We start from the raw sequence: 16,959 nt of genomic DNA on the forward strand, positions 1-16,959 counted from the left end.
AGTGTTGTTTTTATGAATTAATGAAATGTCTTATTAATTGTGCAAGTCTCTTTTGTTTGGCCCCATTTTCGAATGTCACCTAACATCTCTAGGCTATGGGAATGGGTGTTACAAAAACACCTCAAGCACAGTACGTATGTTCCCAATAAGAATTGTTAGCATAATGAAAAATAACCATCTTTTTCCTGCTTATGTGACGATAGTGACATCAATCTTTAACAATATTCTCAATGAGTTAATACCACATCATAAGATAAAGATTACAAACAACAAGTTTCTACTATATATATATAGTGCATTAAATTATAATAGTAATAGTTACATATATACCACATGGTAAAGGGCCTTCAATTTAATCATTCTCTTCCTCCTCGCCATCCACATGCTGCGTAGTTGAATTTGTACCAGAATGAGCTTGTGAATCCAGATTGAGGTGGGACTGTGCCATCTTTGATATGAAATCAACAAGCTCAACAAGAACTGGATCAGAGACAGCTTTAGAAACTATATCCTCCGAAATCTTTGAAAGTGCTTCATGTAGCAGAAGCGCTTCCCGGAGCTGTTGCAGCACAGATTTTGAAACCTGAGTAACAACACCGGTTTTGATGATCTTCGGACATGGATGCTGGGTTTGAAGAGAAGTAAGAAGTTGGGTAGAAATACTTCCACCAGATTGAGCATAGGAGCTAAAACCTTTGTTATTGCTCAGTTGCACATTGATTTTCAATACTTTCATGCGCTGTGTCAACGCGTCAGACAGATCCTTATTATCAAAAAGTGTTATCACATCACCATCTTCGTCAACATATGTCAAGATAAAGTCGGCATCAGCAGGAAAATTAAATAAATCACGGATCTCTTTCCTCAAATCATCCATGTTATAAAGGTGTACGCTCCCACCAATGAAATAAGTTTTTGTACGCTTGACAGTATCTCCAAATTTAATCTGTAGAACCGCATGAACTAGCTTTAAGATGCTGAGACTTCAACCCACAATATTTATATTTGAAAACCAAATTCAAAACCGAACCTTCTCGCTGACCAAACCGATTGTAAGAAAACCAAACAGTCAATAGTCATAGATCCATTATAACACAACAAATTAACGAGATACCAAATGCAAAAATAAACTAAAAACAGAACAAAAACTTGTAAAAATCGCACCTTGGTCACCTTTTCCTCCAACAAGTCCATTGCTCAGAAACAGCTTCCAAGCGAGCGGCAAAGCAGAGCTCTTACCTCGCAATCCCCAAAACGCTCCAGCCCTGAATACAAAATCAAAGAAACGTTAAATAATCTTCTGGATTATTAGCGGTTGGACGGCAGAGATAGATTGGATAAAGAGAAATGTAGATCAGGGTTTACTGGGAAATGGCTCCTAGAGACTTTTCTTACAGTTTTATTGTGATCACCGGTGGCTTCACTGGCTTGTGCGCTTAAAAAGACTTCCAGTGGGAGCGTTGAGAGCGAACATGTAAAACTCATATGTTTAAGACCAGAAAAATCCGAATCTTAAAAGTACGATTATGTTCCCTAAAACAACAACATTTTGGGTTGATCCGTATAGCTTCGAAAGAGAACAAGTCCGAATATGCTTTTCTTTGTTCTCTGGGTTTTTGAGTGCTTCCAGACATCTGCCTAATTCCCCACATACACCACACGAAGCGTGACGTGACATTTGCCACCACTTTCTTCCTCCACAAGGGGAAAAAACCAGACATGATGGAGATGATTAGGTCTTTCTTTACATGCAGTGATTATCATGGATGTTATTTAGTTCTATAGAAACGGAGGTAAGGGAAAATAGCAGACATCATGGAAATGATTAGTGCAGCAAAGAGATGCTGTGAGGAACACTAGAGTGATCTGGAAAGAAAGGCCCATGGATACAGTTGTTTTTACTCCATCCCCAATCAATGAGTAGATAAAATGTGTCTTACAACCTAAAAGAAATTTGGGAATCGAGGACAATAGAGAGCAGGGAGGGGAGAGGCTTGAGAGAGGGAGTGAGAGGCGAGATTTGCGCCGCCGGGGGGGGGGGGGGGTGTGGTGGGTGGGGTGATGGGAGGGGAGGCTTGAGAGAGGGAGACGTGGGTTTCGTGTGGACCAGTATTGTTGTTGGACCGGTTTACCACGTGGGTTTCGTGTGTGGTGTGTGATGGAAAAACCGGATGAAGAGTAGATTTTTCCCTGATTTTTTTTTTTTTTTTCTTCTAAGCTCGGGATTTTTACTTTTTAGAGCTTGTGAGAGATTAAGTTTGAAAACTTAAAAAATGTTTTTAATTTTTTAAAGTTTTTTTTAAAGAAAAAAATGATATATTTAATAAATTTAAAAAAAATTATTTAATCACTTATAAAAATTAAAAGTCTACTTTTTTTTAAAAAGCATCAAATTAAAGTTTTTATTAAAAAATCCCTACAGATAATTATATATTTTTAAAAAATTAATGTAACTAACTTTAAAAATATTTTAGATATATATTATCAAATAATAAATAATTTTTTAATAATAAAATTTAATATTTAAATTATAAATTACAAGTTTTAAAGTTATAAATTATATTTCTTATCACGATCTCAAAATTTACTTTAATCTCAAAAGCTTTATTTTATTTGGGTTAAAATTTTCTCTTTTTTTTTTTTTTTTTTTTTTTTTTTGCCACTGTCACAGTCAAAAGTAGGCTAAAACTTGCTTGAAAGCTAAACATGGTAAGAAATAATTAAAATTAAAAAATTAATGTAACTAACTTTAAAAATATTTTAGATATATATTATCAAATAATAAATAATTTTTTAATAATAAAATTTAATATTTAAATTATAAATTATAAGTCTTAAAATTATAAATTATATTTCTTATCACGATCTCAAAGTTTACTTAATCTCAAAAGCTTTATTTTATTTGAGTTAAAATTTTCTCTTTTTTTTTTTTTTTTTTTTTGCCACTGTCACAGTCAAAAGTAGGCTAAAACTTGCTTGAAAGCTAAACATGGTAAGAAATAATTAAAAAGAAATATTTGAGCCTAAAAGAAATACTTTTGAGCGTGACATTTGAGCCTAAAATGTATCTTACAGTTACAGCCTAAAAAGAAATACTTTTGACTGTCACAGTGGCAATATAAAAAAATAATAATCTACTTTAACATGTGTTAATTAATGATATGCGAATTTTAAAAATTCAAAATTCAAAATTTAAATTTAAAAAAATAAATCTTATAAATAAGATTGTAAGAATATATATCCCTGTAACTTGTATTACAGGACCCTTTAAAAAACCTCGGCGATCTTTTTCACAATCTTCGCTTTTCCACCGAAAAGACTCGAATCCAATGATTCTTTGCATGACAGCAATAACTCCACCCTAAAGCTCATAACTTTTATATTTTCTACGTGCAGTTGCAGTCTCTCTTTAGAGAGGTAAGCTATTATAATTATCTTAAAAAAATTTTAAAATTATAATAATATATTTTTTAAAATAATATTTTTTTTCTTTTATCTCCATACATCAATAGATCTACACACGCAATCCCTTAACTGGACTATAAATAAAATTTCTAATTCAAGATATTTAACTTTATAATTATCATGAGATTTGTCTTGTCTCATCACAATATAATTTAATAAATAAGAACTAATAATTTGTATTCATTTCATCTTGAATCTTCAAAGTTCCCCCTCATTCTCTTTCTTCACCCTTTCATTTCAATGTCTGGTATATAACATCTTTCCCCTTAAACCAAACCAGCCATGTCAAGATCCAGTGTCCCATGATAAACATAACATGTTATTCGCCTTAGATCAGTATCTCCAAATTTAACCAATTCCACAACAGGTTACCAATTTTCCCCTGCCTTTTTAAGTTTCTGAGCCTTCAACCCGCAATAGTTACATTTGAAAGGCAATCAAATAATGAAATTGTTCAAGTTTTAGGCCTATTCATCGCAAAGCAGACGGCAATAAACCAAGCAAATGCGCGCATGCATGAGGTAAATTGCAACGGCCGAAAGAAAAGTCCAAAGCCATATTTAGGGCTTAATACTCTAAAAAGATTAGTCAAGATTATAGTTAGTGTTGAGTTCTTGAAATTGTAATCAAGCTCGATTCCACGAGTCACCCAGAAAGGTATCAATAGCTAACTGCTAAGACACGAAACATGACTTGCCCGTACAATAATAATAATAATAACAACCAAAAAAAGGATCCCAGTTTGAGTTAGATATAATATTTAAAAAATTTACAGTTTTAACTGAGAATCCTAGCCACTACAATATAGACAAATTACAGAGAGCCCCTATATGGATTCTAAGTGCAGAATGCCCCCCAAAAAATGGCAGGGACTTCTAACGAGAAGGGATCTCAATCTACTTCTCAACTAGATCCCAAATGCAAGTTGGGAAAGTTTCCTTTTTTACATCTTTTGAGAACAACTCGATCTACAAAAGAGGGGAAATAAAAGCAAGAAATCATTCAGCCTCTCTCAGGCGAACCATGGCCATGAGGCTCACAATTGTTGCACAAACCACCGCGACAAGGCCTCTTTCTTTGAGCAAAATCCTGAACAAATGTATTGCAACATCAGCAGTGATCTTCCTTCCATGTTGAGCCAGCACCCGGCGACGCTTTCCTGCAAAGGCTAGCAGCACCAGCACTGTGATCCATGTCACCATGGTGGCCCGAGCGGCGACTATCACCAATGTCACCGTCAAAACCAGCCCCAGAAAAGGTAGCATCCACACGCAGAGGGCAGAACATGAACATCCTTTAGTAATCCAGTCAGTGTAAGATAAGAGAACGCACAAAGTTACAAGGGGAGAAAACAACAAGATCGATTTTGTTGCTGTTGTTCTAGTTCTAGGCAGGTTCATGTTTGTCTGAGAGAATGTGATCGATCTGACGACGAGAGGAGGAGGAGAAGAAGAAGCTGCTTTTGTGGGTGTTTATTGGGTTTTCTAATGGTTGGTGGTGTGTTCTCTTTTTTATTATTTGGCAGATCAAAGATGGATGCTTGATTTGAGGATTGGGAAACTGGAAAGGAATTAGCAGCCATGTGCTGCACATGGGTAGGTTGGCCAAGAGGGGCACCTACTCAATAATTTAAGTGCTGTGAAAAGTGGGAATATTCAGATAATTTCACTTTCACCCCTATACCAAAACAGATACATTTTCTTGAATTGGACAGTGGATAAGAACTTGAATAAAGTAGAATTATTAAAACCCTGCATATAATCATCATCCCAGGAACAAGGATGGCAATGCCCCGATGAATGGTTTCAATCCGTAAATCGAGTTGGTTGGATGATTTGATAAAAATTGTCACCTGACAGTTTCAATGATTTTGTATACATGGCATCCTTGGACAGACCTTTTAAGCCAACAGAAGAAAAAACACAAACACAAACACCTAAAAAATAAAAAGAAATAAATAATACATAAAGAAACGGATACATAAAAAAACAAAACAAAACCAGAAAGTTATTATCGACAGCTTATGGCCTGCTGTGGCATGGTCTTGCACATAGCTCCATTATTATAGCATGATCTTACCTAAAACACGGATTTGACAAATTTGCTGATTTAAGTACCGAAAACTGAAAGACTAGTGCCAAAATTTGATACTCCATGTTGTAGTGAATGTACAATTACAAGTAATCAACACTGTCATCAAAAAGAAAAGGCAGATCATGGCCACGTCCACTAGATTTTCTACAAAACTATTATCCCCATACAACTGAAACTGGAAAATGAATAAAATCGTGTAGATACTCCACATACTCAAGTGTGCCTGGATGCCTGTATGTACTATCGAAGAGAAAGTACGAAGAGTGCAGAAGATCAAAGCCATCTTTTTGACCCTAACCCCCCAGCTTCGCATTTGAGCAAAAGAAATTGGGCAATCAAAATATTGTATCAGCATTATAGCTGCTGATCAAGACAAGGGTCTCTAGGAGATCCCCTGGGGGATGCCAAATATTCTGAAACATTCGAAACATAAGTTTTCAACCAGGAGGTGCTGCGAGTCAACCATCCGGTCTGGGCATGTTCCTGCATTTCAAGCATGCTCTTCCTTTCTTCCTCGGCTAGTATCTCAAGCCACCTCTTAGCCATATAAACTTTGACAGCTTCAACCCCTTCATTCACAACCTCTACTGGTGGGATTACAAGAGGATTTTGGTCCAAGTTGAGTCTGGTCAGATTGTCAAGCCGACCAAATGTATCTGGAAGAGAATGAATCTGATTGTTGCTGAGATCAAGTTCCCTCAGGTTGGTCAAATCACCAATCGTGTCAGGGAGTTCCTTCAAGTCACTAAAATTACTGCTAAGATTGAGACTTTCAAGATTAGTCAATCTTCCAATTGCAATTGGAACGCAATGGATCTCATTGAAGTGAGCATCGAGACAGCGCAGAGACTTCATCTCACATACAGAAGAGGGAAGGGAACGAATCTTGTTCAATTGTATCGAAAGCTTCTGAAGATTTACTAATCCATAACCAATGTTTGTCGGCAAATAAGTCAGGCTGTTGAAGCTTACATCTAACTCCACCAATGACCTGAATAATAGCAAAAGACAGAACTAAATTTCCCAAACAGTAGACATGGGAAAAAGGATATGGGATTCCTTTGTTTTTTTTTTTTTTTTGCTATCGTAATACCTGCAATGATAGACACTGTCAGGGAGGACACCTAGCTTGTTTCCTGAGACATTAAGAATTTTCAATTTTTGCAACAAGCCAATCGAGTCTGGCAGTGATCCCAAAAGATTAGAGGAGGCATTAAGCTCCTCAAGGTTTTCTAGTCCCGCTATTGAGTCAGGAATGACCTGTTATTTCACACCGAAGTTATTTGTATATAAGGGAATAATATGACAGACCAAAAAACCCAGCAAATAAGTAACTGTCCATATCATGATTATGAGAAAAAGTGATAATTTTTCATTCAAGTTTATATAAAAAATCAATGTTCATCGTTGGTAACATTTAAAGTATGAGACACTCAAAAGCAAGAAAACAGTATCCTAGACTTCTCTAATATACACCATTTAATTGCATATTTTATAAATGTGGAACTCTCTTTCAGATATGGTGGTGTACGATCAAAGAAATTCCTTGCCGGTTCCAAATCATTCAACTTTGAATATTTCTTGACCACAATAAACACATGCTTTCAATCATTCCGAATATAACCCATGTGAAAGCAGTACGGATCCTGTGTTACAAGTACACCACTGCTTCCTTTTCAGCTAATTCTGGCGTGAGCCTGAATCCTCAAGCCAGAATGATTGCAATGTATCATAACCCAAATCTATGTTTCTGGAGAGAGCCGCATTCCCCAACTAAAGGCTAACATTGTTAAGATGGATAATTCATTTTAGTTAACCAATGCATACTCCAGTATATTTAGCCTTAGGATATGACCCTAGTTGAATTATATTATATGCCCTCGTTTCGATCTTTTTAGCCGTTCAACAAAACTACAGGCTTCACCGAATGAACAACTACAGGAATTTGGACATTCGAGACCCATAAAGCTAAGATCACAACTAATTATATAAAAAGTTAACACTAAGCTCATAATTAAAGGGAAATGCCACATATATTGACGGAAAAGAACCACTAAAACTTGAAATTGTAGAATTACCTCAAGTTGATTACTCGAAACGTCAAGCACAACTAGGCTTCGCATCCGACCAAACGCCTCGGGCAAGAACCTCAACCTCCGACTTGACAAATCGACCCTCTCCAATCCTTCCCCAGACCCTGCCTCCAAATTCCCAATCACCTCCTCGTTCGGTTCTTCTGTTTCCGGAATATACTCATATTTCGGAGAATACTCCCCCTCCGTCGCCTCTGCTGACTTGTAAATCTTCTCCAGCCTCTCCTCAGCCTCCTTCAGAAGCTTCTCGTACGCGTCGTGCATATCGTCCAGCTGCACTATAGCCTTGTAGACCTGCTTCTCCTTCTCGGACGATCGCCTGCGCTCGTTCTCAAGCTCCGAGAGGTGCGCTCGCCAATGGAGGCGGTCGACGTCGGACGGGCGTGGCGAGAGCACGATTTCACCGAGCTGTTTGGAGAGGTTGGCTTCAACGTCTGCAAGCCTGGCTCTAGCATTGTCAACGACCTCGTGGTCCGGGCGGGGGCCGAGGGTGTTGAGCACGGATCGGGCCTGGGCCACGTCGGAGACGGCACGGGTCATGGATGCCAGAACTCCCGGGCGGGTGAGGTGGGGCATGTGTTCCTCAATTAGAATATGTACGGAAGAAGAAGAAGAAGGGTCGGAGGGCGTCTTCGGGTACGGCGTGGGTGGCCGTTCGATGTCAATTTCGGAGGTGAGAGGAGAGGGCCTAGGCCCGAGAGAGGGAATTCGTGCCATGACATAGGAAAGAATCGGGAAGCTTTTGGGGTTAGGATCCATCGCTCTCTCAGATTAGGGTTTGGATCAGGGAGAGAGTGTGTGTGTGTGTGTGTGTGTGTGTGTGTGATGAAGAAGACGATAGGTATTTTCCTTGTTTGTTTATAGTTTTGAACATACAGTGTAACTCAGAGAGACAGAAGCACATGGACGAAGATTACAGCGTGGGGTCCACTAAGCAATCGGACGGTTATAAATAAAGTAAAGAGGCGAAGTGTGCCGTCTTAGCCACGCCTCAAAGCATGGCGTCGTGGATTTAAAATAGAGTTTTATTATATATAAATAGTATTAATTTATATATTAATATTAATTTATTTATATTTAAAATTTAAATTAATATTATTTTTAATAAAATTTACTTTTTGACTAATCACATTATATTAATACACAGATTAATATATAATTATATTTATAACTATATTTTTTCTTCCAAAAATAGCAAACATGTCTGTTATAGATAGATTATAGATAGAATAATATTTTCCAGATGAGATTCCATTGTAATTACTGACACTGACATTGTGGGAAATAATTGGTGATGTTCTTATCGAATTCGATTAAACCAATGTGATTATGAATTTAATCATTTTTCATTAAAAAAAAATATGTTACTACTTCTTAAAACTGTTCGACAATAAATATTTAAAAAATTAATCCTTGATTTTTCTTTTATTTTATAAAAATGCCTTTTTTTTCTTTTATTTTTTCAATTAAAAACTTCTTATTTCCTACTTGCAATTGCATACCAACATTAGTCAATGTGTGTATGCATATTATATGTACGCTGTTTTAATATAAAATAGCTTACTACGATATATTAGATTGTAAATTTTATTATAAAATATATATAACGTATCATGTGAAGTCATGTTAATTTGTTTAGTATATATACGCACACGTACACATATATAAAGAATAAACATTCAATACTGGGACTTTAAGCTTTTAATGAGCAATACTTCCATTGGTTTGCCCTCAGAATGATATTGATAGAGAGCAATTGTTAACTGCTACAATTTAAGTTATCTCTGAAGTTGGCAGCTAGTCTCTTCATCATAAATCGTTTTGATAAGCAAAGCTATTGATCAAGCAAAGCCTCCCATTATTCAAGACTGGTAGTTGTACAAATATCTACACTCTATTTCCAAAGAAATAAATAAAAAATAATAACTTCTGGTGTTTGTGATTAGTTTAGTCACAACTGCATGGCCTCATGGATTAAATTATTATAGGAAGAAGTCAAGAAAATCATGAAAATTTCTTGGAACATGTTCTGTTCTGGACAATATTTTCAAGATGCACTTCTCTGCTGCTTTTCATACAACAGAATCATTTGAGGAAATATGCTTAGCTTAAAAATAACAACAACAACAACAAAAAATATCAAATGGATCAACTGTCTTGTTGAGTTCTAAAGAGAATCTCTCTGTCAGTGTCAACAACTTCAAATATTTCCTTCAGTCGATGGGCAAACTTCTTAGTTATGTTCCAAGTGATTCGCTGCTGGAATTTGATGCTTTTAAGCCAGGTAACACCAATGTAAACATCACACATACATGAGCTATCAGAATGATCATGAGATTTCTCCATTTGGTACCTAAAATGAACCTGCTTGTAAAAGGAAATTTCCATATGAAAACTATTTGACTTGTTTTCATATTTTATAAAGTTCACAAGAAGATAGGACTCGATATAAGAAGGAACAATCAAACCTACATGGAAGTGGTCATCAAAGGGGACACCCTGTAGGGCCATAACTTCATTCACAATCCAACCTTCATTGTTAGGAATGGGGAACTTTTGTTGTGTGCATATGACTTCTCCTCCAAAAACTGAGACATGGCGGTTGAACTTGTAAGACAAACGTCGTTCGAAAACATCAGGCTTCACAGGCTCCCAAGTCGTAGTTGCATAATTAAGACAACCTGATTTTTCCATAATTTTATGCTCCAGCTTTCCTCCATCAAAGATTTCCATCAATGAATTTATCTGCACCATTGCCAACCGGCACCACATAACAAGTTCTTTTAAATTATTTCATGTTCAATTACAGGCACCTTAGAGGATACAGACTAGTAGCAGCATCAATAGAACAGTAATTCCTCACCCAATCCCCTTAAAACTGACACTGGTGGTCAACCTACCTAAAACTCTATGCCATGTTTGATTCCCATCCTCAACCCTTCCTTTCTCTGTCTTCTTTCTTTTGGGGAAAAATACATTGTACATCCTTCAAAGCATTTTAACTATGGTGCAATATGCCAAATTGGTATATGGCATCATAAGTTTTCAAAAACTGAAAAATACCACTCTTATTCTATTGACTACTAAGATGGATGAAAAGTGAATGATGTGGGGCACTTTTGATCATAAAATCTTCATGGACTCTACGTATTGCAAGAATAACTGCATTTATTGAATGAAAAATAGTATATGTTACTAAGTTAGAATACATTGAGGAACTGTACAACAACTAGAACCTTTAAAAGTGTTTTAACATTTTTACTTCCCTAGTATTGGTTAAAAATACTCGATCTTCTATCATTTTGCTCTCTTATGTTTTCATGTTAGCAATGAGAAGCCTTACAAACTTTGCTTGTGTAAAGAGAAAGATCATAACATCAATCTAAAATCTTAACATCTGGGTTTAAAAACTAAGGGGGAAGACCTGCTTGCTATAGCCCAATTTTAGTATGCTAGGCTTGGTAAGTGTAAGCTGTTTTTGTAGACTTGAGAAGGGTAGGCTGAAGCAATAAAAGATAAATGAGAATATTGACCACTCACATTGATGGGAAGCTCTGCAGTAAAAACCTTAGACAACTTTGCATCTTCAACATCCGGAAAGGATCCAGCATCTTCAAGCATGATGGACGTGTCATCTTGATCCTCCTGCTCTTCAGAAATCTGTGCTTTCTGATCAGGGGTCAACGTTCTTGTTCTCCACAAAGCCATAATTGTTCTGTCAGTACAACATGGTTTAAGGCTTGCAAATAGTGTGGGAATCAAGAACTAGAAATCATCCTTTAGCATGGGTGTGCATGAGTGAAGTACTTTATTTCACTACTACCTGCTAGCTCCATTGAATGATGCAAATGACTGGAAATAAAATTTAAGCCTGCCTTCTTCATCTTGAGACTTCGCTCCATGCCTTGCATCAAGACCTCGATCCTTCCGCAGAATTATAACCAGTGTAGGGCTGCCCATAGATGCCAGGGATGGAGGAAGCACTTGGATATCTTCAATATCCTCCCAAAGAAAGAAAAATTTAGCTTTATGTCCAAACAAATTGGCATAAAACCCAACAATTCTTGAGGAAAGAAAGAGCCGGCCCTGCACCAAAGGTGTCATTCCAAATTTACAACTTGAAGCTATAGAGACATGGGAATAAACAGGTTAAAAAAACATACAAAAGCAGGTCAACCCGATCACTGGAACTCTCAGTAGTCTCCACCGAACAAATTGTTGGGCCATTTGGCCAAGCATAAAATCGGCCAACTGCACTTTACATGGCCTTTTAAATAATGCGTTCTAGGTTTTAACTCAATTAGATGAGTTCCTTTGCTGTTTCAATAATCAAGTTAATCTACCATTTCAAAAGAATCCATTTCAATTTGGAGGGGGTAAAGAAGTTTCATTTTACATGGCCAATTTATGCTTTACGTTCTAAACCAGACTTAGGGACTTCCATGGAACTTGCAACACAGAAGTTACCTTATTGTTGACATCATCATCCGCATACAGTAATTGACTAAGCCCGATAACAATGAAGAAAATGGGACTGCCAGGTGAGCAAAAGTAATTTGAGCAAATCTCAATCACCTCTACGTCTTGAGACCAGATTGACTTTAACAAGCTCATTTTGTTGGACACTCATGAGATTCCAGGGTAAGAACTTCCACTGGTGATCCATTTAAATCATTCTTTATAGAATATCTATTCGCATGTTAAATATAACTAGCACCTGTAATGGCATCTTTCTCTTCAGGTGGCATGTAAAGTCACTGATGAGAAACTCTTCTGGTGGCAATATAAATAGTTTCTGGAATGTTGAATTCTTTTGAGGTGATCGTAGACTCAACTGTCAGTCAACAGTTAAGGCATAAGTTCAACATTTCTACATGGGGAAAATAACCACCACAACAAAAAATTGTTATGCATGTGTAGGCTGGAAACAAGGTGCTGGGACTCACCTTCTTTCCGACTTCCTTTTCCATCTTTGTCAAATACTCCCTTATCATTTCAACTCCTTTATTATTGTCTACAAACATTCTCAAGTGTAATTTCGACTGAGAAGACTGAGCAAGCTTTCCCTCTAGGGGGACCCACATATCTGCAAGTTCAGTAGATGTGTGTTTAACAAAATTGATCTCAGCATGCCCAAGTGAGGTGGCCAGCTCAAATGGACCATCAAAATCAAAAACTTCTACATCTAAAACTGATGGTGGTTCTTCCATAGCATCAAACTCCAGCATCTCTGCATAATTGTTTCAAAAGTTATGGATTAAAATTTGGATGAAGAGATATTGATGGAAAGTAGTTTCTAAGAAGTTGAGGGACTAACCATTCCACTGAGGATCACGAGTTTGAAGCTTTACAGAGCTTGTTCTCGTTTTACCATTGCAGGTGAAGACAACATAGGGATCTGAAAACTCCGTCGAGACTAATGATGCTAAGTTGATCCCTTCGATTAGAGCTATGGTAAGAACCCACCCATCACCTTGAGCTTTAACTCCATGATCACTTCCTATAGAAATAGATTGGCAAAATAAGTGAATCCTCAGGCAAAGAAAAGTGATACCAAGTGTGAGTGTGCCATAGATTAAGTCAGTTCATAAGCTATGTGCTAAGTAGCAATGTAGCATCTATCCTTCACCTCTTTGCAGCCTAGCTTGTATAAAGTGTGAGATCATGTTGTAGACACGTTCCAACTGAATGACTAAAATTCCACTAGTGATAAGCTCTCCTAAGCTGTCTGGCAGATCAAGTCCTTTAAATTCCAAGCCTTGGAGATTGCTGGGCTCAGAGAGTAGACTATGCACTAGGAAATACATAGCCATAAAAATGGCAGAAACTACAGTGAGATTCCAGAAGTATTCTGTTGCCAATTGCCAGTCTGATCGATGTTCTGCTCCCAAAGTTTCCAGCACATCATCCTTGTTAGATACGGACACCATATCAAAAATTTTAAAATTCTGAGTGAGCAAGCTGGCAAATTGGTCAAAGCTCTCCTTCAGTCCCTGACGAACTCCTCCTTCAATCATGCCTCTCATCATTGTCTTTTGAAGGAAGTTAATGCCCCAGGACACTACTAAATGGGACAATTCTTCTCCTGAAGATAGCTCTGGTCCTGGCATTATCTTGTAAAGCAATTCGACCTTGAATGTACTTCCATATGGAACATCAGGCGTACTAACACTTACTGAGACCACAAATTCCCTTCCATCTGCTCTTATATAGGTTTGCTCCTCTGTGGCTTTAACAGCCTTAACTAACTTTGTTGCTGCTTTTGTGTAGGAAACAGCTCGTGTTAAATCTGATGTGGCTCCTGATTTCCACATCCAAGGTCCCTCTTGCACATCTTTTGTTCCCTGTACTTCTGCTAAGTTTTTTGAGAACTGCGAATCAGGGGAAAAAAGAAAGGCATTAAGATCATGGGATGATACTATGTATAACTGATCTAGAAGAATGCCACCCTGCAGGTTTTCGGGCATTTTATCTTGTCCATTATATCTTGACTGCATCATCTCAATAGCCTCTACAAAGCTACAGCTAGAGGAATGTTCCTCCATGCAATCCTCATAGTCGGATAATGTACTGGATAACTCCGAAGAATCATCACTTCTCAAGGCTTCTTCATTCTTATGGAATATCTTCTCCAGCCGATTAGCAATAGTCTTCATCAAATATTTTCCTTCTGCTATCTTCCGGCTTGGAGTTTTGGAGCTAAAAATGTCCTGACATGATATGCATGAAACCTCCAATTCTTTAGGCTCCTCAATGTTGTTATTTGAATGTGCACAAAGGACGTGGTTGACGGAAGTTTCGTAGCTTATTCCATGAAGAGACATGGTGAGAAAGATTTTTCCTGCAAAGGGGAAAGATTTAGACTTGAAACAGAGGTAGCCAAGGATGCCCAAAATGAAAAAGGACAAACACCTTCAGAAATTCAATCTTAAAGGCCACATAGAGCTAACAATAACAGAGATATAACGCCAGTCATATGAGCAGCAATTTGTTTTGTTCAATTGAGCCTTTTAACCTGAATTTCTCATCATCAAGTTCATTATAGCGAACTAATCAACAATTTGCTGAATAAGATGCTTGTTACAGCACTCATCACTATTTCATCTTGTTGATCTATATCATTGATATTTGTCTTAGCTTCTCTACAAAGCCAGCCCTTTAAAGCAATTGTAGGTTTTAAGTGATTGCCATGTGACTTGTTGCCTAGATTAAAGGAAATTGCCATAATGAGGTACGGGTATGTTTTGGAAGTCCAATGGATATTATATCCATTTGTCAAACCGGGCATAATATTTCAACCAGCAAGTAAAAAAACAAATAAGTCTTTCATTGAAGCCTCAGAGGTTCCATGATTGAAGATCAATCAACAGGATCCCAAGCTTAGACAAGAGCCTTGCTCTGATGCACATTTTGTTGCCTCGAGATGTAAGATAACAAAGTCATACTAAGCAAGGAGAACCTTCTTCCAATGTCAGAAGACAACAAAATGAGCTTTGCCAAATCTTCTTTTCCCCAAAAAAATAAAGAAATTCCTCGTATGAAATATTTGGGAGAATCTTTTCTGAATTAAACCAGATATTCTTGAAAAGCTACTTATTTGTGCCTTTTTTCTGTTGTTAATGGACAATAACATCTTATATTACAATGAAGTTGAATCTTTAGCAGTTCATAAATATCAAATAAACAGTAAAGGAGCTTTACACGATAGCATCAGGCCACGCCATTTTGTAATGCAAGTTGATTTCTTTGTAAAACAAGCATCTCTCAAAAGTAAAATAGTTTGGAATCGATTGTAAATACAAACTCCCCTTTACCGTTTAAATGTTGAAAGCTTCATTCCAATGTACAAAATAGAATTACGAAGCAAGCATGTCGCATGAATAAAAGAATAAGGCCCCACAAAAATTCAGTAGTGGAACCAATCAACTAAATATGATATGAGAGAGAGAGAGAGAGAGAGAGAGAGAGAGAGAGAGACTAACCACATTCCTTATTAATGAATTTCCCAGTCTTAGGCCTTTCAAGAGGAAACCATGTGGGTGGCAATGTCTGATTTTTCTCTGCAGCAACAGACCATAATGGTATCCAAATTCGACCCAATAAGTTCCCAGAGCCACTGAAGATTTTGGGTTCCTCAACATGGTGATAAACAGACACCACAAGCTCCTCATCCGTACCGTGGACCCTGAACACAAACTCGTCATTCCAAACCGGCACAATGGTGTTCCTCAAAATCCTAGTCTTGGACTTGTGCTTCCCAACCTGAAGATTCACATACGAGTCCTTCACAGGCAAATCTTTGGCCTCCAACACGTACACATATAGCCTCATGCTCACAAAACTGACGCTAATATTTTTGACAAAAGAAGCGAAGGTTGGGGGGTCCGGAAGAAAAGTGGGGTTCAATGTTGGATGGGTTTTATAGCTAAGGGCAGTTGTTGTTGTTGATTGCATGCGAAACCAACGAGGAAACGTGGACGCAAAAGCAAAAGGACACGAGAGACGTGGGAAGACGTGGATGAAAGCCTGACTGTGTCGGTTTTGCTTGCGTTTTGGGTGAGATCAACGGTGGAGGGGAGAGAATCAAATTCAATGAATCATGGTTTCTGTTGAGTTTGGCTTGATTTTTTGCTAAAAATGTATTTTTTAGGGCTTAGCTCGACCCTAGCTCGACTGTGGCTCGACCCTGGCTCAAGCTAAGGTTGCGCTCGACCTCCGCTCGACAGTCCGCTCAAGCGAACTCATCCAGAGAGTTCCGCTCGACCTCCGCTCTACAGTCCGCTCGAGCGAACTCATCCAAAGAGTTCCGCTCGAGCGAAAATGCAACCCTAACGTGCGCTCGACACTTCGCTCGACGTCCGCTCGAGCGAATGTTCTGAATTAGCGCCTTGTGCTATAAATATATCATTTTCTCTTCATTTTGAAGAGACCCTCAGCAGCCAAGTTAGAGAGAGTTTTGAGAATCCTTTTGTACACAATCCTAAGAGTCCATTGGGTGTATTGGGGCTTTAGGATTAAGGATTTTGTGATCAATACTCTTGTACTCTATCTTTGTTCATAGTGAATTTGTTGCAACCGACCCCGACAGTGGACGTAGGCTCACATTGAGCTGAATCACTTAAATCTTGGTATTCTTTGTGTGCTTGTTGTTTATTTTGTTGCTTCCGCTATTATTTACTTCGACTTAGCCTTTGTTTGTTCGGTCCATTCCCAACAAGCTGGTATCAGAGTGTCAAGCTCTTTGCAAAATCTTGAGGAATGGCTATGGCAAAGTTTGAAGTGGAGAAGTTCGACGGTCAAAACAGCT

The 16,959-nt window shown here is 37.8% G+C and overlaps 4 protein-coding genes across 9 annotated transcripts; all 4 read right to left on the reverse strand.

Moving 5' to 3' along the window:
- Nucleotides 1-214: 214 nt before the first annotated feature.
- LOC122280831 (protein NBR1 homolog) lies at nt 215-2,008 on the reverse strand. 4 transcript variants are annotated; one of them, XM_043091881.1, is made up of 3 exons: nt 1,396-2,008; nt 1,165-1,265; nt 215-946 (listed from the first exon to the last, which is right to left on the reverse strand). In XM_043091881.1, the coding sequence occupies exons 2-3, from the start codon at nt 1,192-1,194 to the stop codon at nt 353-355; spliced, it is 624 nt and encodes a 207-aa protein (XP_042947815.1). In that variant the 5' UTR covers nt 1,195-1,265; nt 1,396-2,008; the 3' UTR covers nt 215-352. The 4 variants fall into 4 exon arrangements, with proteins under 4 accessions (XP_042947815.1, XP_042947816.1, XP_042947813.1 ...); XM_043091882.1 differs by having other exon boundaries at nt 215-1,037; XM_043091879.1 differs by having other exon boundaries at nt 1,366-2,008.
- Nucleotides 2,009-4,182: 2,174 nt separating this feature from the next.
- LOC122281615 lies at nt 4,183-5,454 on the reverse strand. The gene has a single exon (XM_043093273.1). It carries the CDS (start codon nt 4,863-4,865, stop codon nt 4,464-4,466), a length of 402 nt encoding a protein of 133 aa, XP_042949207.1. The 5' UTR covers nt 4,866-5,454; the 3' UTR covers nt 4,183-4,463.
- A 143-nt stretch (nt 5,455-5,597) lies between these two features.
- Nucleotides 5,598-8,522, reverse strand: LOC122281614 (plant intracellular Ras-group-related LRR protein 1-like). Its single transcript, XM_043093272.1, has 3 exons — nt 7,638-8,522; nt 6,653-6,819; nt 5,598-6,550 (listed from the first exon to the last, which is right to left on the reverse strand). Exons 1-3 carry the CDS (start codon nt 8,409-8,411, stop codon nt 5,914-5,916), a joined length of 1,578 nt encoding a protein of 525 aa, XP_042949206.1. The 5' UTR covers nt 8,412-8,522; the 3' UTR covers nt 5,598-5,913.
- A 1,072-nt stretch (nt 8,523-9,594) lies between these two features.
- Nucleotides 9,595-16,178, reverse strand: LOC122282648 (C2 and GRAM domain-containing protein At5g50170). 3 transcript variants are annotated; one of them, XM_043094593.1, is made up of 9 exons: nt 15,635-16,178; nt 13,282-14,493; nt 12,970-13,152; nt 12,599-12,882; nt 12,370-12,486; nt 11,476-11,738; nt 11,193-11,340; nt 10,125-10,397; nt 9,595-10,016 (listed from the first exon to the last, which is right to left on the reverse strand). In XM_043094593.1, the coding sequence occupies exons 1-9, from the start codon at nt 16,104-16,106 to the stop codon at nt 9,801-9,803; spliced, it is 3,168 nt and encodes a 1,055-aa protein (XP_042950527.1). In that variant the 5' UTR covers nt 16,107-16,178; the 3' UTR covers nt 9,595-9,800. The 3 variants fall into 3 exon arrangements, with proteins under 3 accessions (XP_042950527.1, XP_042950526.1, XP_042950525.1); XM_043094592.1 differs by having other exon boundaries at nt 11,193-11,346; XM_043094591.1 differs by having other exon boundaries at nt 11,193-11,367; nt 15,635-16,171.
- Nucleotides 16,179-16,959: the final 781 nt, after the last annotated feature.

The sequence above is a fragment of the Carya illinoinensis genome, chromosome 11 (genome assembly GCF_018687715.1).
Source record: "Carya illinoinensis cultivar Pawnee chromosome 11, C.illinoinensisPawnee_v1, whole genome shotgun sequence".
NCBI lineage: Eukaryota > Viridiplantae > Streptophyta > Magnoliopsida > Fagales > Juglandaceae > Carya > Carya illinoinensis.

What these genes read in the sequence shown, in the direction of transcription:
- LOC122280831 (XM_043091881.1), bottom strand. Translation starts at nt 1,194, where the DNA reads ATGGACTTGTTGGAGGAAAAGGTGACCAAG. An exon ending in TGGAGGAAAAGGTGACCAAG is followed by an intron (nt 947 to 1,164) that starts GTGCGATTTTTA and finishes GCGGTTCTACAG; the next exon opens with ATTAAATTTGGAGATACTGT.
- LOC122281615 (XM_043093273.1), bottom strand. Translation starts at nt 4,865, where the DNA reads ATGAACCTGCCTAGAACTAGAACAACAGCAACAAAATCGATCTTGTTG.
- LOC122281614 (XM_043093272.1), bottom strand. Translation starts at nt 8,411, where the DNA reads ATGGATCCTAACCCCAAAAGCTTCCCGATTCTTTCCTATGTCATGGCA. An exon ending in TTTCGAGTAATCAACTTGAG is followed by an intron (nt 6,820 to 7,637) that starts GTAATTCTACAA and finishes GTGAAATAACAG; the next exon opens with GTCATTCCTGACTCAATAGC. An exon ending in GACAGTGTCTATCATTGCAG is followed by an intron (nt 6,551 to 6,652) that starts GTATTACGATAG and finishes GCTATTATTCAG; the next exon opens with GTCATTGGTGGAGTTAGATG.
- LOC122282648 (XM_043094591.1), bottom strand. Translation starts at nt 16,106, where the DNA reads ATGCAATCAACAACAACAACTGCCCTTAGCTATAAAACCCATCCAACA. An exon ending in AGAGAAAGATGCCATTACAG is followed by an intron (nt 11,739 to 12,369) that starts GTGCTAGTTATA and finishes CCTTTGGTGCAG; the next exon opens with GGCCGGCTCTTTCTTTCCTC. An exon ending in TCATTCAATGGAGCTAGCAG is followed by an intron (nt 11,368 to 11,475) that starts GTAGTAGTGAAA and finishes TTGTACTGACAG; the next exon opens with AACAATTATGGCTTTGTGGA.